Source organism: Phocoena sinus, chromosome 2, assembly GCF_008692025.1.
Source record: "Phocoena sinus isolate mPhoSin1 chromosome 2, mPhoSin1.pri, whole genome shotgun sequence".
NCBI lineage: Eukaryota > Metazoa > Chordata > Mammalia > Artiodactyla > Phocoenidae > Phocoena > Phocoena sinus.
The window spans coordinates 49,797,163-49,821,417 of NC_045764.1; the positions used below are offsets into that span (position 1 = coordinate 49,797,163).

Here is a 24,255-nt window from a genome sequence, read left to right on the forward strand (position 1 = left end):
CATGACCACAAGGAATACCAAGCAGCACATGCAGGCTCTCTGATGCTGGGCTGCCCCAGAGCCTTCTCTCAAGCACCCACTTGCCAAGTTCTGTTCCCGGCCATCGAACCCACTGGTCTCAGCTCCCAAAGCAAAAGGACAACACGCTCCACTCCAAAGTCTGTTTTGAAAACCAAGGAGAGTGTAAGAAAATGAGAAAAGGACGTGTCGGCTGAGTGAGGCAGGCAGGCTGCTTGTAAAAGTTTACAGCAGGCCTCCTTGGTTTCAGAGAATTGTTTCTTAACAAATCCTGAGACCCATAAACATCTTGGTGGCTCCCAGTCTTCAAGTCACCTTAACGAAGAGCCCCCCCAGCTGGCTCCCTGTGGTGGCTATATGAAGCACAATTCACCCATCAGACGGCCGTTACGAGGCCATTAAAAACAATATGTACAAAGCATTGGATTAACATAGAAAGATGCTTATTATAGACAATATTGTACTCTGAGTGTGATCTGAATGTTAAAAAAGCATGCCCAGAAATAAAATCCAATGGAAACACATCAAAATGTTCACAGCAATGAACATGGGTGATTTATTTTCTCTGTCCTTGGCTATAGTTCCCAAATAGTATACACTGAGCATATACTGTTCTATAACCAAGAAAATCAGTAAGTATTATTATATTTTAAATATGATAAGACAATTTCAAGACTGAAAACAGAGTTAATTATGAAAAGAAAAGACTTTGAGGAGACCAGAGTGAGTGGTGTGGTACATCCTTGTCTTTTTTGTTTGTGTGTTTAAAAAAATGTCTCTGGTTTCAAAAAGAAAAGTTAAATTTGCTAAAAGCAATGAGGAGGTCTATCATCATCGCAAATCAGACTATTTCAAAACCTGCTAAATGGTAGGAAACTGCTACCATTTCTTAATTAATTGCTAAAATGGTAGGAAACCAAATGATTATTTTCAGGACTTTTTTTAGAAGGGGAGAAGCAAATAGGTAGAAAGACATTTCAGCATTTCTAACACATTAAAACAACTTAATTTTAGTAACTGTCTTATTTTATTATGTTTTTGCTAATAACACTAAAATTATTCACTCTGTGAGCATACTACATATTGGGGGGGGGTTGTTGCTGTTAAGCGACGTAATCCATAAATAAATGTGAAATAAAATCAGATAGATGACTGAAACTGCACCCTAAAGTACTTCAGCGCTAACTCCTGTATTTCGCCACACTTCTCAGATTACCTAGCATTCCCCCCCTCCCCGACTCCATCCAACAACCCTGCAGCCCACCAGCCCCGCAGTTCCCCAAGAGTAAGCCCCTAGTCTTGACTGAGAGCTTGCTTGCTTTCTGGTTTAGCTGTCACTAGGGGCGCTGAAAGCGTGTGAGTACAGCCATCTCCCTCGGCAGATCAACAATAAGGAATCACCATGGGAGCTGGATTCTTCCAGGAGTTAATTACAAACTAGCATCTCCAAAATCTCAAGGAAGCCACACTATATAAACTGTACAAGCCATTGTTTTAATTAACTCTGGAACAACTTCAATACAGCAAAATAAAACCCTGTCTTCCTCAACCAACTTTGCCTGCCAGAGAGCAATGATTTCTGTTATGAGTGAAATCTTATTCATATAAAACAAGAAAATCTTGCCTCTTTCAACAGATCAGCCTCAAATCTGAAAAAAAGGTAACCAATTTAGGTACAGCCCAAGATTCACATATTATTTTTATTTACTTCAGGGGAGGGGGGAAGGCCTTAAAAATAACACAATTATTAAATTTCACCCACAATCCCACTATCCTAACAAATAGTTTTCATTTCTGTCTTCTTCCAGCCCATATTCAAAATTCAATCTTATCATTGCTAAAAATCGTAATTGATATAACTTCATTCCAAGTCAGAAACTTTTAGGACTAAGTCAAACCTTAGAGACTAAAGGTCAGTCAATCCCCTCATTTACAAATGGGAAAACTGAGGCCAGTCAGGCAATACACACAGCATCTCAATTAATCCTCATAACAACAGTATGAAGTAAGCACTATTATTGTCCCAACTTCTGAGATGAGAATAGCAAGAGCAGAGAGGTAAAGACACTTGCTCAAGGTCACACAGCTATTAAGTGGTAGGCATGGGATTCACAGCAGGCTACTTGGCTGACTGCTTTATAGAACTGGACTTATCCTCAAGACCTCAGAATCCCAATCCAGGATTCCTTTTGCTACTCAAAGTGGAATTATTCTAGTATTCACCCCAGAAGGTTTTTTTTTTATCTGTAATGCTCTTTCACTAACATTCTCCTTTTTAATAATTTAGATTTTACAGAACTCTCCACCAATGAGGAAGATCACACATACCTGCTCCCCAGTGGGAAGAGAGAAAACGTCTGGTGAGGGCCATGCTCCTTCCCCAAGAGTGGCACAGTAAGCCAGAGCCGCTTCCCGATGCCCAGCAGGGTCATCTTCCAAAATATCCACTGGGTAAATGCCTGCTAGGGGAAAAAGAAGGCAAGAAATGACGTGAGCTTTCCTCTCTCATTGAAATAAAAGTCACTTATTTCTTGAATATGAAAAGAAAAAAGCAGCCAATTGAAACTTGCTTTAAAAATCCTGTTCACCGGGCTCCCCTGGTGGCGCAGTGGTTGAGAATCTGCTTGCCGATGCAGGGGACACGGGTTCGTGCCTCGGTCTGGGAAGATCCCACATGCCGCGGAACGGCTGGGCCCATGAGCCATGGCCGCTGAGCCTGCGCGTCCGGAGCCTGTGCTCCGCAATGGGAGAGGCCACAGTAGTGAGAGGCCCGTGTACCGCCCAAAAAAAAAAAAATTCTGTTCACCTATTTTTTTTTAAGTGAAAAAGAAAAGAGCAGTGTAGCAGCAGGAACCAAAAGAAAATAGAAGACATTCCTGATGGTGGGGTTGGCACCAACCCCAAGGAGACATGAGGTTCAATACGAACCCTCTTAGACCACTGCAGAAACTTCCTTTCATACCCCCTAACTATCAAATGGTTTCCCAAGTATTTTCTAGTAGTGTCCTCCACTACAGCTACATGTACAAACAGGTACCCTGAGAGCTGACCCCAGCTGCTTAGAACCTTGCTAACTTTGACAAAATCCAGCCTGAGTTTTTAGTTTGCCAGCTTACATTTGCCATGAAGTTAAGATTTGTCAATTCTTCTCCTTTAATTGGACTGCTTAATTGTAAGAGAGTTTAAACGTACTAGTTAGTATGAACTATAAAACTACATGTGTAAACCGAAATGGCCATTCACAGATAGACTATTGCACAGATTAATTTGCAAGTTATCTCCCAGCTCTACTCAGCATCTCTTTCTTATCACCGTACTTTTAGAGGAAAATTATATCCTCGAATAATCATACAAATTGAGAGCATACAATTCAGCTTGGAAATGGCAGTTGGTTTTCTCTTGAGATGCTGGCTCATCTCTGGCTGGCACATCCCTGAGTGGGAGGGGGCTCTGTAGCTTCTGCCCTTCCGTGGTCCCCTCCTCTGATGCATTTCTGGGCCTCCTATGGTGGGAAGGGTGCCAAAGCAGCTGTCTTCTTCTTCCTCTCCTCCTCCTCCCCTCCTCCTCCCCTCCCCCTCCCCTCCCCCTCCTCCCCTCCTCTCCTCCTCCTCCCCATCCCATCCCCCCACTCCCCTCCTCCTCCTCCTCCTCTTCCTCCTCCCCCTCCTCCTCCTCCTCCCCATCCCCCTCCTCCTCCCCATCGCCCTCCCCCTCCTCCCCTCCTCCCCCTCCTCCTCCCCCTCCTCCTCCTCCTCCTCCTCCTCCTCTGCCTCCTCAAAGAAGATAAGCCTGTGCATAAACACCCACGGAAATATCATCTTCCTACTTTCTCTCAGAATCTCCATTCCTTCTGCAGACACTTTTCAGGGAACAGAGACTGCTCTTAGCAGCAAAAAGTTTCCTGTCTCCAGTTCACCAAGCTTGCCTATGATGAATTTTACTGCTGTTGATTGGGGGCAGTGCTCATAGAAAACAGAGGATGTCAAGAGCAGGGGTGGACTAGGCCTCAGTCCTGCACGAGCCCCTCCCCCTGCCCCTGACTTTTCATGGTGAAAACATCACCAGCACACACAGTGGCAAAGAGATGAGTAAATACTCTCCCACTATTCAATTTTTTTTTTTTTTTTTTTGCGGTACGCGGGCCTCTCACCGCTGTGGCCTCTCCCGCCGCGGAGCACAGGCTCCGGACCCGCAGGCTCAGCGGCCACGCTCACGGGCCCAGCCGCTCCGCGGCATGTGGGATCCTCCTGGACCGGGGCACGAACCCGCGTCCCCTGCATCGACAGGCGGACTCTCAACCACTGCGCCACCAGGGAAGCCCTCAATTTTTTTAAGTATTTATTTGAGTGTGAAATGCACACCAAAAAAATTACAACTTATAAATGCACTGATTAAAATATTTCAAATAAGATATGATAAAATTAACAGTTCATTCAGTGACAATGAACAGTCAGTGATGAACTTGGGGGTCTCTTTCTAAACAAGGTTGTGCCTCTAGGTAGCAGGGATATTCTGCTGTTCCAAGGCACACACTTGTGGTGTGTGTGCGCCGTATGTGTGTTCTCTCCTATACACACACATTCAAGAAAGCCCAGGCTCCTTCTCACTGTGATGGGCCAGGAAGCCCCCCAGCAACTGATCAGACACAGCCCTCAAGCTGAACCTCTACAACCCTCCCTACTCCTTACTGGGCCCTCCAGGAATACAGCTCAAAGCCGATGGATCCAAGCCAAGCCAGATGGTTCCTCGCTCAGGAACCACTTCAAACCTGCCACCAAACCCTCAGCCTGCATCACCTATCTCCAATCGTCCTGATGCTCTCAGTTCAAGGCCTCAGCATCTCACAATAACCTCTGGCCTCACCCCTTTCCACCCACCCTTCCTCTATCTGCCACCAATAAAAATATTGTAGCTATACCCTGGCCCCAGGTGCCAGCAGGTTGCTGAGTGCTACACACCTCTTATTTCACTGAGTCCAGCCTAACTCCAATTTACAGATGAGAAAACTGAGGCCTGAAGAGGAGACCATTTGGCTAGTCAGTGGCAACACCAGGGCATGAAGGTCTGTCTGATTTCAGAATGTGTAAAACACTCAGATGATGTTAGTGACCCCATCCAGACAGTCTCCTCTACCAAGCCTCGAAGGCCCTTTACAATCACATGCCCCCTTCCTCTGCAGCACCCCTATTGCCCAGCTCCTTCTGCCTTGCCATCTTCAAGGCCCATCTCAAACTCTAGCACACCCAGGGGCCTTCCTGGAGCCCCAAAAGGCAAGGGCTCTGTGGGTTACTGAGTCCCGTGTTCGAATCCAGCTTGGCTTACGATGGGAATTGACATACCTTGGCCACTTCCCCTGTGCTGAAGGGCCTTACACACCTGAACTCGGCCTTTCACATTGGTCAGCAGGTGAGGCAGCCTCACCCCACCAGGAACGTGAAGACTCCCTCCAGGCACACTGAGTGCTTGTTCTCTCCTCTCCTGGCCCCAATACCCCTCGCCAACAAAGGCCTCTCCCTATGCCTTTCTCATCCTGAGCACTTCGGAAATGTGGGTGGTTGTTTAGCTGAGCTCTCTGTTCAAACTGCTATTCATCCAGTTGGTCTAGTGGCTTCCCACAGGTATGAAAAAAGATTCAGTGCACGTTCAAATAAATTAAGAAGAACATACTGGGAAGTGGGCTGCTTCAGCCCTAGGGCACCTGACTCATGCTGCATGATTCTCCCATGAAAGCAACTTCAATAGCTACCTTTCTCCAGACGCCCCCAGGAATGCAGTCTTACAGAGCAAGTAAAAATCCCACCTGGACTTTTACTCTCTGGCGCTGGCCCTGTGTCTTGGGACAGATGTTTGTCAGAGGCAAGCCTTCAGTCCACTCCAGTGAGGTTGAGGTTTGACTGACAAGCCTTATCAATGACACCCCCCCCCCCCACCCACACACACACACACACACACACACACACACACAAAGCTGAGACCTCTGCTGACAGGGGACTGGGAGGACAGCGTAATCGTCCATGTTTTGCGGAGGGGAACAGGGTGGGATACCTCACCCAAGACCACTGGGCCTAGGGGCCTCTGCCTGGCTCCCCCAGAGGCTGCCACAGCTTGCCTGGCATTGGCTCTGGCCGAGTGTGGTCAGGAGAAATGCAGTGAATGTATTTTGCTCCTTGTACACCATGAAATCATTTCCCTGGCAGGGTATGCTGCTGGAGCTGTGAGAGCCCCTCAAAGAACCTGATGGACAGTATTCCCAGGGCACCCTGGCCCCTCAGGGCTCTCCTGCCTTGCAGCCCAGGGGCGGGTCCCTGGGGGTCTTCTCAACAGAAGCCCAGCAGAATCTATCAGCCCGATAGCGTGAGCATGGGGGCTGCATCAGGCCTGCCTCTGGGGATAAATTAACCCTCCACGAAAAGGAATTTCCAAAGATCTCTTAAAGGTTCCCTTTTAAAACCTTTAAGCTGGGCCAGACCCCTGCACCCCAGGGAAAGGGCCCCCCAAGCTGTCCGGGGACAGGAGGAGGCTGCTCCAGCCTTTGGGGTTTTAATTCCTTCTCATCTCTCTGGGGAAACTGCCCCATCAGAAAAGTTCGGGCAGACTCCTCCTTACACGGAAAATGTTTGGGTTAGCTTTCTGGAAAACTGGGTGGGAGTGAAAAAAAGAAAAGGAAAATGCTTAGGGCAGGAGAGGGGAGGGGGCATCCAATGCTGGCTGGCAAGGGAGACCCCTTCCCCAACCCAGGACGGACACACACACACACACACACACACACACACACACACACACACACACACACGAGACCCCGCCTCCATTGCAGGGAGGAAGGAAGCCCCGCCCCCACCCACCCGCCAACCACAAGGGCACATTTGGGCCTTGCAGAGGGGCCCTCGGGAAGTAAACAGGTCTGGGGCGTCTTCTGCACGCGCCAGAGACCAGCCTGGCCTCCGAGCTGCTGATGGAAGGCAGACTCGGGCAGGAGCTTCCAGATGTGAAATGCTAACAGGCTTTAATGGTTTGAACCCAACAGGAAATATTTTTCCAAAGCCAAAAGAATGTAATCTTTTCAGTACAATGCAAAATGCTTTTATGAAAAACGGCACACAGTTGAAATGATAATTCATTGCAGACAGTAAAGAAATTGAAATCCCCCAACGAACCCCGATTTTAAGAATTCACTTTAAGCATAGGTTGGTTGTGGTCACCCGAAAAACAAAAGCAGAGGTCTATCTTAAAGCTTTCTTCCAGGGAAAATGCTGAAATCATTCAGGATCTTTGTACCAAATCTTGAGTTTCCAGGGTACAGAATTTTTTTATTTTTGCTTTTCTTTTTCACATAAGCTATCTGGTTGTTTTCTTCACAAAATATTTTGCTTCTAAAAGGAAATTATTAGAAGAAGGAATCCTTATTATAGGAGAAATATGCTGAGGGGGGTTAAGCGCCTAATTCTGAGCTTAGCAGAGAGCTTGGAGCCTAGTTTCTAACCGGAGAGAGGGCATCAGACAAGAAGTGTCTGAACCCAGGTGTTTTGCACACCCACGGTGGTAGGGTAGTGCCTAAAGGGAGAAGATTTCCAAATGCCACCTCAATGGCTCAGAATTCAGCACCAGGAATTCACCAGGGTCCCTGCTTTCCAGTGAGGCATGCACTTCAAAGCTGCCTGCTTTAAGAAAATTCAGTATTCACAAATGCAAACTTCATCCTGACCCTCCAAAGCATTCATCACAGGATGCCTTAAAACTGAGAACTACTCTTAAAGTATGATTACATTTAATTTTTTTTTTTAAGAGGGCCAAAGAATCCTACGTTCCTGACTTCCCTTGTAGCATGCATTTTCACACATATATTCTGTGGAACACTAGCTTCACAAGATATGCTGTGGAAGGAGGTTTCTGAGGCCAGCAAGTTTGGAAAAGGGAAACTGCTGTGATGCTCAGAGCTCACTGCTGGGGGTTCTGTGTGCCTATCAGCAATCTGGACATTTAGAAACCCTGCAGCAATGAGATTTGATTAATCCAGCATTTATTTACCAAACTTATTTAACTAGGGACCCCCGTCCCAGAACATTGATGGACAGATGACAAACAATATCTTAGAGAAGAGTGCTTTGACATAATGTAAGGGCAAGAGGACCCATCACTATCAGACAGATAGCAAATATGCAAATACCTGGAGCTCAAGGACCACAGGCAAGGGGGCCGTGGTGTCAGCAGAACAATCCTTCACATAGAGGAGAAGAGAACAGAAGGTGAAGTAAATACACACTTGGATATTTTTGTTGGTTTTTGAAGAGCATCTGATTGCCAAAATATTCTTAGCAAAGAATTGAAAAAAAATGTTGGAAGACAGAATGTAGAAAATGTTAGAATTTCTGAGCAGATGAGCAAAGTTGTCAGGGAACGGAGGAAGCGCTAGGAGAGGTCTGCAGGTGGTGGCAGGGTAGGTTTCATTACTGGTAACTGACAGGGAGCCTGTTGCTCTGTTATCACAGATTTAGTACTGGCCAACTTGCAACTTGTCATTGCCTTGGCTGAGAATAAATCACTTGTCCCAAATCTAAGATGGTAAAATATGCAGATGACTTTGTGTGCCACCCACACAAAGATTTATGTAATCCTAATTGCTTTTAATATGAAGGTCTCATAATCTGAGCACTGGTACATCTTACCCTTAGGCAAATGATACAAAGATTAAACTTTTTCCCCCTGAATCATTCAAAAGGATATGAAGTGGGTCTGAAACATACTGTTCCTTTTGCATTCAAAGAGGTGTCACATTTGGGGACAAATGTGGAGCCCTATTTGGGGCAGACAGGAGGAAACAGCATCTCAAATGTCTGCTTCCTCATGAATGGTAACAGAAGAGGGGTCCTCATCTGATACAGCTGCAGGAAGCTCAGGCCCACCTTTTGCCCCTGAACTTGAACTCCTCCATCCCATGTGGTCATCATTATGGTGCCCTATTTGTCTAACCTTTACCAGAAGGAAGAGAGCTTTGACACATACTCAGGAGAACATGGAGAGTCTGACTCTTTGTATCCTGAATTTAACTGACCAGGAACTTGTAAAAATATCAAATCCCAGTGTCAGTAACATCACCACAAGATGTGGTGGTCCTGAAGCTGGTGGGGAAAGGCTGGGCGGGGTGGGGGTGGGGGGCAGTTGGCCAGCAGGAAGCAGAGCCTTAAACCACAGAGCACACGAGAGGAAGACAAATAACTCCTCATCACCATAATGTTTTACCCATTAGTCACAGAATAACATTTCTCAGAACTTACCCAAAAACTGTGGTTGTTAATGGACTTTATAAACTTTCATCCAGAAATCACATCCCTATATGTCCATCTATTACACTGCTAACAATAATATTTCTGAAGAGGACAAAGTTAGGTCTCTATCTGGTATGCTCAGCCCTGTACAAAGCAACAAGGAGAGCTGAAAGTAGACTAGTCCTCAGTCTCCATGACCCAATTCTAGATTAAGCTGGCGCCCCCTGTTTAAGCACTCAGCCTCATCACCCGGACTACCCACATGGAGAATGAATGGAGAAGAATGGGATTACCTTAAACCTAGACAATGAGTCGCTTAGGGAAAGTGTAGTTACTTCCCAATGTCTGGAAATGTGTTGAGAAAGCTACATTTTATAAGGGCACTGGTCTCTTCTGTGTAAAACTGAAAAGTAGATGAAGAGGTACCTGCCGAATAGAAATATTTGCATCCACGTTAGTACCAGCCCAGTTTTAAATTGAAGACATATAAAAGAAAGTTAACATTCTGCCTTCTGTGGATAAACAAAGTTTCTCAAGTACTAGTTGGGAGAGAAAGCATTAGAAAAATAGCGGTATGTTCTCACATTAAAATGTACCCTTTTATACCTTACATTTGTACAGTATTTTCCAGATAACAAAAGGGCTGTCACACTTCCTCGTTTGTTTGAAACTTACATCAACCCTTTGAAGTCAAGAAAGAACAAAGAACTGACCCCATTTTTCAGAAGTGGAAACATTCTCAAAATGGAAAGTTAGTAATGGGGCTGAGATTCAAACCCAGATCTTGAGATTTCCAGAAGCACTTTCACCAATTTGTGTACTTACTAATTTATATTGTGTCAAGGACCACACATTGTGTACTAGCACCAAAAGGCAGCTAGTGCTCAGTATAGTACTGTTTAAAATACCTGCCTTTTTAAGGCTGAATAATACTCCATTATATATATACGCACACCCCATTTTGCTTATCCATTCATCTGTTGATGTTCACTTGGATTGCTTCCACCTTTTGGCTATTGTGAATAATGCTGCCATGAGTATAGATCTAGAAATATCTCTTCTAGTCCCTGCTTTCAGGTCTTTTGGGGATATACACAGAAGTGGAATTGCTGGATCATACAGTAGTTCTGTGCTTAATTTTTTGAAGAATTGCCATACCCCACAGTGGCTGTACCATTTTACACCAGCAATGCACAAAGATTCCAATTTCTCCACATTCTCACCCAACACTTGTCATTTTCTGCTTTTTCTGATAACAGCCATCCAAGTGGATGTGAAGTGGTATCTCACTGTGGTTTTGATTTGTATTTCCCTAATGGTTAGTGATGTTGAGCATCTTTTCACGTGCTGACTGGCCATTTGTGTGTCTTTGGAGAAATGTCTATTAACTCTCTTGCCCACATATTAATAACTTTTAACAACTACTTTAAAAGCTTGTAAGAATTAGAATGACATGAATTCACAAAGAGATAAGTGGCAAGGCTGATGTGGTCTAAATGGGCTACCTACACAGGATTCATCACAGCACCTGCATCACAGGGCAATGATGCCACCTCTGCCCACTGTCCATCTGAGCCACACTCCCAAGAAAGAGGCAGAAGCTGGGAGGTGGCAGCAGTGAAAAGAGGACAGACTGAGTGTGCATTGTCATTTGTACTTTAAGGCTTGGGGGGAAAAAAACTACTTTTTAAAAAATATAATATATATATTTAAATATAATAATAGTAGTAATAGTACTGTAGTAGTGGTGATGGTAGTAGTAGTAGTAGTAGTAGTAATACCCTGAGGCTTCTATGATATCTGCTCCCAGGGTCCCTGCCCAAGGGTGACCTTAGCTTAGACAAAGGTCTTCCTGATACCCTATGGTCCTGGAAAGAGGTCTAATCAGACCCTGATCATATTCAATACCAACACCACAGCAAAGGTTTGAAAAAACTTCCTGCTATAAAGCTATTTTATAATGTATAATATAAAACAATCATGGTCATCATTTAGGAACTTTCCTCCTATTGCCAGACACTGTGCTAAGTGCTAGTTGATACAGTGGTGAAAAAGCAGAAGTGGCCTCTGCTCTTATAGAACTTACCGCCTGGGCGGGAGACATAAAAACAGTTAATACCCCCATGGCATGGAGGGAGGCGAGTGACAAGGGAGGTGGGAGACAGGACAGGATGACCAGCAAAGGTCTCTCTAAGGAGGTAACCTTTAAGCAGAAGGACTGAAGAATAAAATGTTCGCCTCATGCAGAGCAAGATCAAGAGCCACCCAGACTGAAGGAACAGCCCCTGCAGGAGGAAGAAAGGAGTGGAGGGAGTCCAAGCGCTCAAGGGTGGCCAGTGTGCCTGCAGCATGGCTGGCCAAGGGGAGAAGAGCAAGGTCACAGGAAGCAGGCAGACAGGGGCTAGAGTAATAGGATGCTGGCCAAGTTCCGACTTCAGGTTTCAAGAAGAATGCAGTAGGAGGATGCTGACGGGTCCCCAGTGGGGCATGATAACTGGAGTGTGTGTTTGCTGCCTCCTCCAGATCACACTGCAGCAGGAATCCGAACCAGGGGCGGTGCAAGTTGAGTCAAGTGAGATGATGGCTTAGACTAATGATGGCAGTTTAGATGATGAGAAGGAGATGGCAGGCTTGAGCTAGATGTTAGCAGTGGACATGGCAGAACCTGCTGCTAGATGGATGTGTGAGGTGAGGGGCCAAGCTGACTTTCTGCTTTAACCCCTCCACTTCATATAAGTCAATGAAATTCAACTAGTAGCTTTCATATTGTGACATTTCTAAACTAACATTGGAAACAGTCTAATTTCTGTTAAGATCCTAGCTCTTTCCAAAGGGGGAAACTGATGAACCTGCCAACAGAAGAATAAGATGTACATTATTCAAAAATACTATTTTCCTTGAGGTATTACAAACTGAACCAGTATAAAAACACAGATGAAGCACCCACAAAATGATGCCACCTCATCAGACCACCCCAACATCAGGCCACATAGAGAGTGAGGTTTGGGCACGAGGGCAAGAGCTTTGGGGTCATTCAGACCTGATTTCAAAAATCTCTAACATATGATGAAATAAACTGCCACAAAAGAGCACAAACTTGGGCTTCCCTGGTGGCGCAGTGGTTGGGAGTCCGCCTGCCGATGCAGGGGACGCGGGTTCGTGCCCCGGTCTGGGATGATCCCACATGCTGCGGAGCGGCTGGGCCTGTGAGCCATGGCCACTGAGCCTGCGCGTCCGGAGCCTGTGCTCCACAACGGGAGAGGCCACAGCAGTGAGAGGCCCGCGTACCGAAAAAAAAAAAAAGAGCACAAACTATAGACTCAGACCCGTAAAGACTGCAGATACTGAAATTATCTAATACAGAAGATAGAGATATGAAATATGTTTAAAGAACTTTAAATAGGGAATATAAAGGGCCAAGATTTTTTAAATTGTCCCATAACATTCTGGGGGGAAAGAAAGTAGAGCTTCTAGAAATTTATGTCTGAAATAGCCAATGAACAGAAAAATAGATCTGATGAAATTACCCAGAAATGCAGCACAGAAAGACAGAACAAGTGTAAAACATGAAAGGCAGGTTAAGAGAGATGGAGAGTAGAATGATATGGTCTACCAACAATGTAATTGAAGTTCCAGAAGGAGAAAAAACAGTAAGGAAGAGTCAAGATTTGATGAAATTTGTTTGAAATTTTTCCAGAATTAATGAAAGACACCTGTCCTCTGACTTTGGGATCCCAACCAACCCCAAAGGAGGAAAAATAAAGAAAACTCCCCTCCTAAACACACTGTGGTCAAGCTGCAAAACAACAAACATTGGGTTGGCCAAAAAGTTCCTTCAGTTTTTAAGTAAAAATAAAAGACACATTTTTCATTTTCACCAAGAAATATATTGAACAACCTATACACCGTTTTGTTCCACCACCTTCTGCCATTTTTCAGGCAACTTCATAATTCCATCCTCCCAAAATTTTTTATCTTTTTGAGCAAAGAACTGTTCCGAGTGCCTTTTACAGTCTTCCAGGGAATTGAAATTTTTTCCATTAAGAGAATTTTGTAAAAACCGAAATAAATGGAAATCTAAAGGTGCAGTGTCTGGTGAATACAGCAGATGAATCAGAACTTCCCAGCCAAGCTGTAACAGTTTTTGCCTGGTCATCAAAGAAACATGCGGTCTTGCATTATCCTGATGGAAGATTATGCATTTTCTTTTGACTAATTCCAGATGCTTTTCATCGAGTGCTGCTTTCAGTTGGTCTACTTGGGAGCAGTACTTGTTGGAATCAATCATTTGGTTTTCCAGAAGGAGCTCATAATAGAGGACTCCCTTCCAATCCCACCATATACACAACATCATCTTCTTTGGATGAAGGCTGACCTTTGGTGTGGTTGATGGTGGTTCATTTCGCTTGCCCCACAGTCTCTTCCATTCCACGTTATTGTACAGTATCCACTTTTCATTGCCCGTCACAATTTGTTTTAAAAACCGGAATGCTTTCGTTACATTTAAGTAGAGAATCACATGTGGAAATACTGTCAAGAAGGTTTTTTTCCACTTAACTTATGTGGAACCCAAACATCAAAGCCATTAACATAACCAGGCTGGTGCAAATGATTTTCAATGCTTGATTTGGATATTTTGAGTATGTTAGCTATCTCCCAGCATGGTATAATGTTGATTGTTCTCAATTAATGTCTCGATTTGATCACTATCGACTTCAATTGATCTACCCAACTGTGGAGCATCATCCAGTGAGAAATTTCCAGCACGAAACTTCACCAACCACTTCTGACACGTTCAATCAGTCACAGCACCTTCTCCATACACTGCACAAATTTTTTTGTGTGTTTTCAGTTGCCTTTTTACCTTTCTTGAAATAATAAAGCATGATACGCTGAAAATGTTGCTTTTTCTCTTCTATCTTCAATATTAAAATGGCTATACAAAAATTCACCAATTTTGATAAGTTTTTTTAAATGCATGCTGATATGACAGCTGTCACAATACAATCTAACAAAATTGTTTCAAATGAAGTTAAAGCCAACTAAGTGCTACTAGAGCCATCTTATGGACAAAACTGAATGAACCTTTTCACCAAACCAATACAAAAAGGTGACCATGAAAGCAGCCAGAAGGGAAAGACACATCCTCCCAATAGGACAGCTTCATTGACAGCTGCCTTCTCAACAGCAACTATGGAAGCCAGGAGACAATGGAAGAACATTTTTAAAGTGCGAAAGGAAAATAACTTTCACCCTCCATCCAGCAGAACTAACTTCCAACAATGTGGGTGAAATAAAAAACATTCTAGAAAAACAAAACCTGAGTTTACTACCAACAGATCCTCCCTAAAGTTATTTCTAAAGGATGCCTATTATCAAGGGAAAGGAAATTGACCTCAAGAGGAAGTCAGTCAAGAAGGAATAGGAGGGACTTCCTTCATGGCTCAGTGGTTAAGAATCTGCCTGCCAATGCAGGGGACATGGGTTCGAGCCCTGGTCCGGGAAGATCCCACATGCCACGGAGCAACTAAGCCCGTGTGCCACAACTACTGAGCGTGCTCTCTAGAGCCCATGAGCCACAACTACTGAGCCCGTGTACCTAGAGCCTGTGCTCCACAACAAAGAGAAGCCACCATAAATGAGAAGCCCACACACCGCAACAAAGAGTAGCCCCCACTTGCCACAACTAAAGAAAGCCCACACACAACAATGAAGACCCAACACAGCCAAAAATTAAATAAATAAATTTATATTTTAAAAAAAAAGAAGAAGAAGGAATGGGAGCAAAGAAAATGAGAAACGTGGATAAAACCCAAGCCAATGCTGACCATACAAAACAAAAACTTCTAATGTAAGGAGATTTTAAAAAAAAATCATAACAGAACTAAGGTGCTACATAACACATAGCACAGAAATTGGGAAGGAAGTAATCTGAGTGAAGGCATTTCAAGGCCCTTATATGATTCCAGAGAAAGTTTAAAACTGATTAATTTCAGAATTAATTAGAATTAACATGCACATTAAAATGTCAAGCCCCTAAAAGAATAGAAATATAGATATTAAATTTCAAAATAGGAGCGAGAAAAAAAATGGAATTAGGGCCAGGGTGGGGTAAATCTCAATTTAAAAAAAGGCAAGAAATGAAAACAAGATGATCTGTCAATATTCATATTTAATTCTTATGATTAAAAACATATTTGTCAAATTTCACAATTTGTATGGAACCACAAAAGACCCCAAAGAGCCAAACCAATCTTGAGACAGAAAAACAGAGCAGGAGGAATCAGGCTCCCTGACTTCAGACTATACTACAAAGCTACAGTAATCGAGACAGTATGGTACTGGCACAAAAACAGAAATATAGATCAATGGAACAGGATAGAAAGCTCAGAGATAAACCCACACACATATGGTCATCTTATCTTTGATGAAGGAGGCAAGAATATACAATGGAGAAAAGACAGCTTCTTCAATAAGTGGTGCTGGGAAAACTAGACAGCTACATGTAAAAGAATGAAATTAGAACACCTGCTAACACCATACACAAAAATAAACTCAAAATGGATTAAAGACCTAAATGTAAGTCCAGACACTATAAAACTCTTAGAGGAAAACATAGGCAGAACACTCCATGACATAAATCACAGTAAGATCCTTTTTGACCCACCTCCTAGACAAATGGAAATAAAAACAAAAATAAAGAAATGGAACCTAATGAAACTTAAAAGCTATTGCACAGCAAAGGAAACCATAAATAAGACAAAAAGAATGGGAGAAACCTCAGAATGGGAGAAAATATTTGCCAAAGAAGCGACAGACAAAGGATTAATCTCCAAAATACACAAGCAGCTCATGCAGCTCAATATCAAAAAAAGCAAACAACCCAATCCAAAATTGGGTGGAAGACCTAAATAGACATTTCTCCAAAGAAGATATACAGATTGCCAACAAACACATGAAAGGATGCTCAACATCACTAGTCATTAGAGAAATGCAAATCAAAACTACAATGAGGTATCACCTCACACCAGTCAGAATGGCCATCATCAAAAAATCTACAAACAGGGCTTCCCTGGTGGCACAGTGGTTGATAGTCCGCCTGCCGATGCAGGGGACACGGGTCCGTGCCCCAGTCTGGGAGGATCCCACATGCCATGGAGCGGCTGGGCCCATGAGCCGTGGCCGCTGAGCCTGTGCATCCGGAGCCTGTGCTCCGCAACGGGAGAGGTCACAACAGTGAGAGGCCTGCGTACCGAAAAAAAAAAAAAAATCTACAAACAATAAATGCTGGAGAGGGTGTGGAGAAAAGGGAACCCTCTTGCACTGTTGGTGGGAATGTAAATTGATACAGCCGCTATAGAGAACAGTATGGAGATTCCTTAAAAAACTAAAAGTAGAACTACCATATGAGCCAGCAATTCCACTACTGGGCATATACCCTGAGAAAACCATAATTCAAAAAGAGTCATGTACCGCAATGTTCATTGGTGCACTATTTACAATAGCCAGGACATGGAAGCAACCTAAGTGTCCATCGACAGATGAATGGATAAAGATGTGGCACATATATACAATGGAATGTTACTCAGCCATAAAAAGAAACGAAATTGAGTTATTTGTAGTAAGGTGGATGGACCTAGAGTCTGTCATACAGAGTGAAGTGAGTCAGAAAGAGAAAAACAAATGCCGTATGCTAACACATGTATGGAATCTAAAATTAAAAAAAAAAAAAACATGGCCCTGAAGAACCTAGGGGCAGGACAGGAATAAAAATGCAGACATAGAGAATGGGCTTGAGGACAGGGGGAGGCGGAAGGGTAAACTGGGACGAAGTGAGAGAGGGGCATGGACGTATATACACTACCAAATGTAAAATAGATAGCTAGTGGGAAGCAGCCGCATAGCACAGGGAGATCAGCTCAGTGCTTTGTGTCCACCTAGAGGGGTGGGATAGGGAATGTGGGAGGGAGACGCAAGAGGGAGGAGATATGGAGATATATGTATATATATATAGCTGATTCACTTTGTTATAAAGCAGAAACTAACACACCATTGTAAAGCAATTATACTCCAGTAAAGATGTTATAAAATATATATATTCGCCAACAAGTAACTAGACTATGCTTTTGCACAAGGACAGATTTTTATTAGTGTGTTGACCAAGCATTTTTGAATATCTTAATAATTATTTTACTCAGTTATCATATATTCTGAAGAAACACAGAGCAATTCTTTTCCTTCTGCATAGCTTACAAAAATGTTTTTCCAGGACGTTCTAATAGACCAAACATGGGCAACACACATGCATTAAAGAAATCACTTGCTGGAAAACATAGGTCAAAATGAACAACTGAGTATAATTCACTGTTTGAGCCTATATGCCTCGCCCCACATACATACACTCACCAAGCCTGGTCCACTAAGCAGCATTTCACAGAGCACAGTGGGCGGTGAGACAGCACTGTGAGCAGAAGTCTCTGCAATGATGGCATCCCCACAACTTTGACTTCTCAAGCACTTATCACTGAATGAAACACTCAGGGACTCCGATTAGGGGTTATTTCAGTAAAATGCACTGAGTAAATGAATACAGCTTTCTCTGTCAGTGGAACTTGCGAGTAGTGGTTAGAGACTCGGTTTCCAAGAAAAACACATTTGTCTTAATTTCTGCAAGACAAGGAAACCAAGCCGTCTAGGAGGGTTTGGGCCTTGGGATCCCCCAACACACACATGGACAGAAACTTCCCCTCTGCCCTCCCCAGGAGCCCCCAGCCCTCAGCCTCAGGCCATTCCCAGTGGCCCCCGTGGCTGCCCAGATTCGGAGGAGCAAAGAAGCATCGAAATGATTCTGTGCCTCAACAGATAATAGGCACTGGTTTAAGCAGGAAGCGAAGCCACTGCCTGGGCACAGGGAATGCAAAGGGTCTGCTGCGAAAGGGTTCCGAGTGGTCCAAAGAAGCAGGGAGAGAGACATGCCTGGATTTCGACAGACAGTGGCCTTTGTATACACATGCTGTGTGTCCCACCCCCACTGAAGGTTGCTGATCGTTGGCCTTGGAAAAGGAAACACCCACAACAGAGGATGGGTGCACTAAAAGGCATGGAATTTGTAAACCACAGCTGTTACATCCTAACAAACGTTATTCAAAGGCCCTGGACCTTCAGTTGCTACTGACAGTCACTTAACCCCCACAATAACCCTAACTTTAAAAGTCACGGGACACCAGGGGCATCTGACCAACAAGTGTGCTTGAATTTTGTCCTAAAATTGCTTTCTATACCACACAACACAGCAGAAAACACAGTCCTTTTCTATAATCCTCTGTTTGGAATTTCCCAGAGCTGAGCTACAAATAAGAATGTCATCAGAGGAGCCAGGAGCCAGCTGCTGTCAGGAACCCAGCTAAGGCCAGTCAGCCGGTCACCAGACTAGGGTTTCAAAGGTCAGAAAGACAACACTTCAGTGCCCACTGCCTTCCCACTGCCCAGCCCGAGTCCTGGACGCCTGGTCATTCACTCCATCCTGCCAGGCCATGGCAGAAGCCAGAGGTCAGGACACCAGCCATCTCTGGCCTGGCCTAGTATAGCAGAGATCCCTGTTTAATACAAATATAATACACCCCTTGAGGTCTAGAGATGGGGGTGAACAACGACCATCTATAGGATGGATTCCATTATATGGCAAAGAATCACAACCAACAGACAGGGGACATACAAAATGCCCAGGCCATTAGGAGGACCCACTGCGGACCAGGCCTTCCCAAGAAGAGTGGGACCCCTAGAAAGACATTTCCCAGGGGATGGGCTGACCAGTGGCACTCAACTCCAGGGGTGGCAGGCCAGCTTGAATCACCCCACATCCTAAAACACACAATCTGTAAAATCCTCCCAGCAACCCTATCTGTAGCCAGGGAACCAACAAAGGTCTTCACCAGCACTTGAAAGGAAGTGAGTCCTCCATCCAAAGCTCACAGGGCTCTGACCATGTGCCAGCGGCGAGCAGGGCACTAGGACAGAAAGATCAGTAAGGGTCCTGCCCTCAGTAGGATTACAGTCTGGTTACAGTGACAGGAAGTAACTGACAAACTTCATGGCCGAGTGGAGTTTTAGAGACCATCTTATCCTTTCCCCTCCCTCCTGATGAAGGAATGGAGACTCACCTAGGGCACAAAAGCACTTAGTGACAGGAGTCCCAGTGTCCAGCCCAGCCCTCTGTCATAACCCCAGTGAGGCCCTGCCCCTCAGGAACTGAGATTCCTCCAAGTTGCCAGGTCCCTGTTCCTCTAAAAGGACACTTCTACACCTTGAACTAGAGAAGATGCAAAATGGCTGATGAATATTTGATTTTTTTTTTTTTTGAAGTGTTATGTTAACATGAGGTCATCTCTGAGGAGCTAGCTCACGGATTATCACCTTCCTGAGCCTCCACTTCGGTTTGGGGCAGGGGGAAGGGGGCCGGACATCATCCTCATTTTAAGTCCCTTTCTCTGGGGAGTCAGACCACCACCACCAATCACCCCCCAATTGAAATCCCAGCACTACCACTTACTAGCCAGGTGACCTTAGGCAAGTGACTGTATCTCTGTGCCTCAGCTTCCTCACCAGTAAAATGGGATAATATTAGTATCTACATTTACTATTTACTATGAGGATCAATTAAGGTAACGCTTAGAAAGGGTTTAGAGCAATACTCGGCAGGCAGAAAAGTGCTCCTAAGGGTTAGCTTACTAAAAGTGTCTTCAAGTCTCCTCCACCAAAAACACAAGGGAAAAGCCACCTCCCCACACTCATACCACCACCTCAAGTTCAGCCTTCTCCCTCTTCTTGTCCCTGAAACATCAGCTATGCTTGACCCCCTTCAGGGTCATGTGACATGCTGACCCCCTTCCCTGCTGGCCTCTCCCTCTCCCTGACCCTCCTTCTGAGCCCATGCAGTCAGCACCTGCCTAGGCCTCCCTCAGCCCCAGGCCCTGCCCCCATGGGCTTTTTTCTTTTCAGTCTCTTCTCCTTGGGTCTCAACATCAGGTTCTCAGAGCTTCTCCCTCCCTGAGCCTTCGGGCTGTGCCCTCAGCTCCTCCCCACCTCCCATCTCCCAGGAGATGCCCGCGCCATGCCTCCAACTGCTGTGCTCCTCCCACTTGGCAACAGGGGTCTCCAACAGGGCCCCAAAAGGGTCAGCACTGGCCTTTCTAGATTCCTCCTCTGCTCCAGCGTCAGTGTTTCTGACTAACTCTTCAGTGTCTTCAACGGGAAGCTACTGAAACATTCTGAAGTCACTGTGTTTAGACTGCATCATGTATTCCCCCTCCCAGAGTCAGTTTCTTTAGTGGCATCACCACTGTCCCAACCCAAGCTTTGGAGTCATCTGGATTTTCCTCCTTGCTTGCTAGCTTTCCTGTCTATAAAGCTCTGCTTGTATTACCACTGCAAACTGTCTGGCACCTAACTTTTCAAAATTGGAACACTAAACTGACTTCCTAAATGGAGATCATAAAACAGGTAATTCTCACAGACACTTTCATTTGCTGTGTAAACGAAGGCGGGGGGCAACATAAAGGGCCTTCTCTGAGTCTACTCAAAATTTCACAAGGGGCCCAGCAGTCCGCTCTGATGAACACAAGGTCTCATCTAATCCTTATGAGGCAGGTCAAGACCTTATTTTATAGATGAAGGAACTTCAAGGTAAAGGATGAGAGGAGCAACAGAACTGGGTCGTGTCTGACTTTCTTCTTCCTTTCTACTATACTCCAAGCTGAAATGACAGCAACTGATGGTCTGGTGGAACCTAAGACGGTCTTCAGTATCAGGGAAATTAAAAATACATACAGACTCAGAGAGAGAGAGAGAGAGAGAGAGAGAGAGAGAGAGAGAGAATGTGTGTGTGGCCCTGGGGTATGTTTTGAATTATTGAGGGTACCCCTGCCCAGACACACCAATATTGAGGAACCTCATCTAGATACAGAGGGAACTCCCACGGGAATGTTATGTGCCCTTTCCCTACCTTTTAGTGCTAGAACTAAGTGGGGACCGGGACACAGCCTTACTTGAAAGCACAATTCTCAGTTTCATGCTTCCTTGCTCAAAGAAAAAGGATTCCCACGTATGCATGGTTGGCTGAAGCCCTTTTTGGAAATGGGCTATCAAAGCTCAGGCATCGATTCAGCTATGTAAAACTCCCATCCATTAGGATCTAGCACATGTGGAAATGATTAATGTGCAACTGCTGTGTGTCATCTGGGCCATCAGCAACCATGAAAGCCACAGCAAACGCCGACATAAATACAGGAAAATCCTGAAACCGTTTAGGCCAACTACACTTTTCCAGAAGATGAAATTACCATTACTTTTCCCATTAAAACAGTAAAGCTGGGTAGAATAAGCACGGCTCTAAGGCACTAGTTGGGAGGAACTTTCTGACTCATGGTACCACTCGGAGGGGGAGGGGAAGGGAGAAAGCTAAACTGAGCAGCTTTGTGTGCAGACCAGCTAAGTGTTTAAAATATATGACATATTTCTGTACAGTAAGTCCCGAAGTGGGCAAAGTCTTCTCCGTTTTGCAGGTGAGGAAGGTGATAGCAAAAGAGCAAGTCACTTTTTCTTCTTGCCCAAGTTCTCAAACAATAAACTGGCAACAGCACTCACTATTAACCAACTTTCCAGAAAGGACCACAGAAAAATAAAAAACGAAATAGTACTTCTCCCTCTAAAACTAGAGACAAAACCCTTTCTCAATCTCTAGACCAATGAAAACTTTGACAAGGAAGGTAAGTAATTCATGCAAGTGACAGTGGCCACCTTCTCTCCTCAACTCCCTCACTTGAAATCGGGAAAAACAACTAAAAGTCACAGTTTTTGAATGCAGGTCACAATAACAAGTAATCCATCGCCGTTGGCTTCTAATAAAAGGCAGAGGAGCCTCTGTAAGATTGAGTTTTTCCTTAGAGATGAGTGGTGGGAGAAAGTGGCCAATCTGCGGTTTGACTGCACGTGGGCGCAGGGCTCTAGCGAGGGTCGGACTGGACTTGAGCACCCAGCCAAGGGGCCCTACGTGCCGCGGGTCGCCGGGGGAACAAAGGAAAGATGCAGGAGGGAAAGAGGCACTTTCTCGGCATCAAACGCCCCTAATGCTTGCTCCCATCCAAATACTCCTTCCTTTGCAGGACTGCTGGAAACTCTTTCGGGGATCTGTCCCACGTGCTTTCAAATTCAGAAGTCTCACGGTTTCGCCCGGTTCTCCGGAGAGGGGGCAGGCATGGGACGCGAGGGAGGAGGCGGGCTCCCGGGCGCGCCCGCAAATCCAGGCTCCCCTGCTGGCCTGCAGGGCCCGGGGCGGCACACCCGCCGCGCACCAGGCCGGAGGCCAGAACTGGCAGTCCCCGAACAGGGGCAACAGGGGCACCCGCCGTCCCCCGAGCTGCTTTACCGAACCCTCCCCACCGTGCGCTTCCCATTTCACAGACAAGACCACCAAGGCTAAGGGAAGGCAGGGAGTTCGCCAGGCCAGGCCATCGGGTCCCGGCTGCTGGGGGCCCTAGGGACGGCCGGCAGGGCAGTGACGGAGACCCCTCGGGGGTTGCCCCTCCCGGGGGTGGTCTCGCCCCTGACATCCAGGGCCGCCCACTATCTCTTTCCCTGGCGGCAACAGGTGCGCGGCTCGCGGCGCCCTGGCGCCAATACCGGGGAAAGTTTCCCTGGCCGCGGCGCGCTGTTTACAGTCTCGTTTTGCAGCGCGGGGGCCCGGAGCGTTCGGGCCAGCCCAGCCATTGAAACCCGACACGTGGGGTGGGGCCCGCACGGCAGACCGCGAGGGAAGCGGGCAGGCTCCGGGCCGGCCTGGCCCCAGCTCCCCTTACCTGCAGTCCTGCCCGCGGCCTCCGCCTCCATGCTCCCGCTTTCTGGGCGCCCAGCCCCGCCCCGCCCCGCCCCGGCCCCCTCCTCCAGGAATGCCCCCGCTCCAGCACCGCGGCTGCCCGGCCTGCGCCCCGATGTTTTCCCTGCCCCCCCTCCCCCGCCCCCAGCGCCGGGGCCACCGCCCTGCGGTCGTAGCTAGCGACCCCTGCTCCCTGCAGACAGTTTACAAAGCGAGCTCATCACTTCCGATGAGTAGTGAGTAGTTAGTATTTCTCTCACTACTCCTGTTTGGAAGAGAAGCCATTCGCAGCCCCACGCCCTCGCCAGCGCCCCTCGGCCTGGCACCCCACTCTCTACGCCCCTTCCCACTTCCTTCTATTATTTCTGTTTCTATGGGCAAGAATTGCTTGTATTATCCCTTTTCGAAAACGTATACAGTTGAAAACTAGCTCAAAGACAACGAATGGCCCCCATAACGCAGGGCCCCCAGTAATCTTTTCTGCCCATTTTTTCAGTCTTTTCAGTTTTTTTCCTAACAACTGTAAAGTGCTTTTTCTGATAACTAATACCTTTTTTTAATTAAATGTTCAAGCTTTTACTCACTTGAAGTAGCAAAATTCAATGAGAAGCAATTGTTACTCTACTATTTCTTTTGGGCCTGTTTCAAGGTGTTTTTTTACAGGGGAGAGGGGGAGCAGGGGTAGTTTTAAAATGCCAATGGCCTTGGAACCCAAAGGCCTGTCAGCTGGCACCTACCCTCTTTGGTTGGCAGCTCTGAAGTTTGCCCTTCTGGACCAGCTCCCTCAGAGCTGCATCCTTAGCCCTTCTGATCCTCTGCCCCCAGGATGGGTGTAGAATTCATTTGCCTGCTTTCTCCCTGTACCCCAGCAAACAGTGGCTCAGGGGAGCCTCTCAGCTACTCCCCACCATGCAACCTCACCTTTGAAGCAACCCACCTGAGGAAGACCAGGGCACCCCCAAGCAGAGGAAGAAAAATGGTCCCAGTTTCACTTCCATGGCACATTGCTGCAGTATTTACTGTGTCCGGAGCTGGAGGCTCCCCTTAGAGCTGAAACAGGAGGGAAGGGGGCTGGGCACAGCATTTGAAAGAATGACATAGTCC

General features: G+C 45.9%; 1 protein-coding gene across 3 annotated transcripts in view; it reads right to left on the reverse strand.

Moving 5' to 3' along the window:
* FAM169B (family with sequence similarity 169 member B) overlaps positions 1-23,192 on the reverse strand; it is a 97,121-nt gene extending 73,929 nt beyond the window's left edge. For all 3 annotated transcript variants that reach the window (XM_032622539.1, XM_032622540.1, XM_032622538.1), the window contains exons 1-2: positions 23,135-23,192; positions 2,347-2,480 (exon numbers count right to left, since the gene is read on the reverse strand). In XM_032622539.1, the coding sequence (XP_032478430.1) occupies positions 2,347-2,480; positions 23,135-23,165 (165 nt within the window). In that variant the 5' untranslated portion in view covers positions 23,166-23,192. The remainder of the gene's footprint in view (positions 1-2,346; positions 2,481-23,134) is intronic.
* Between the last annotated feature and the right edge of the window lie 1,063 nt (positions 23,193-24,255).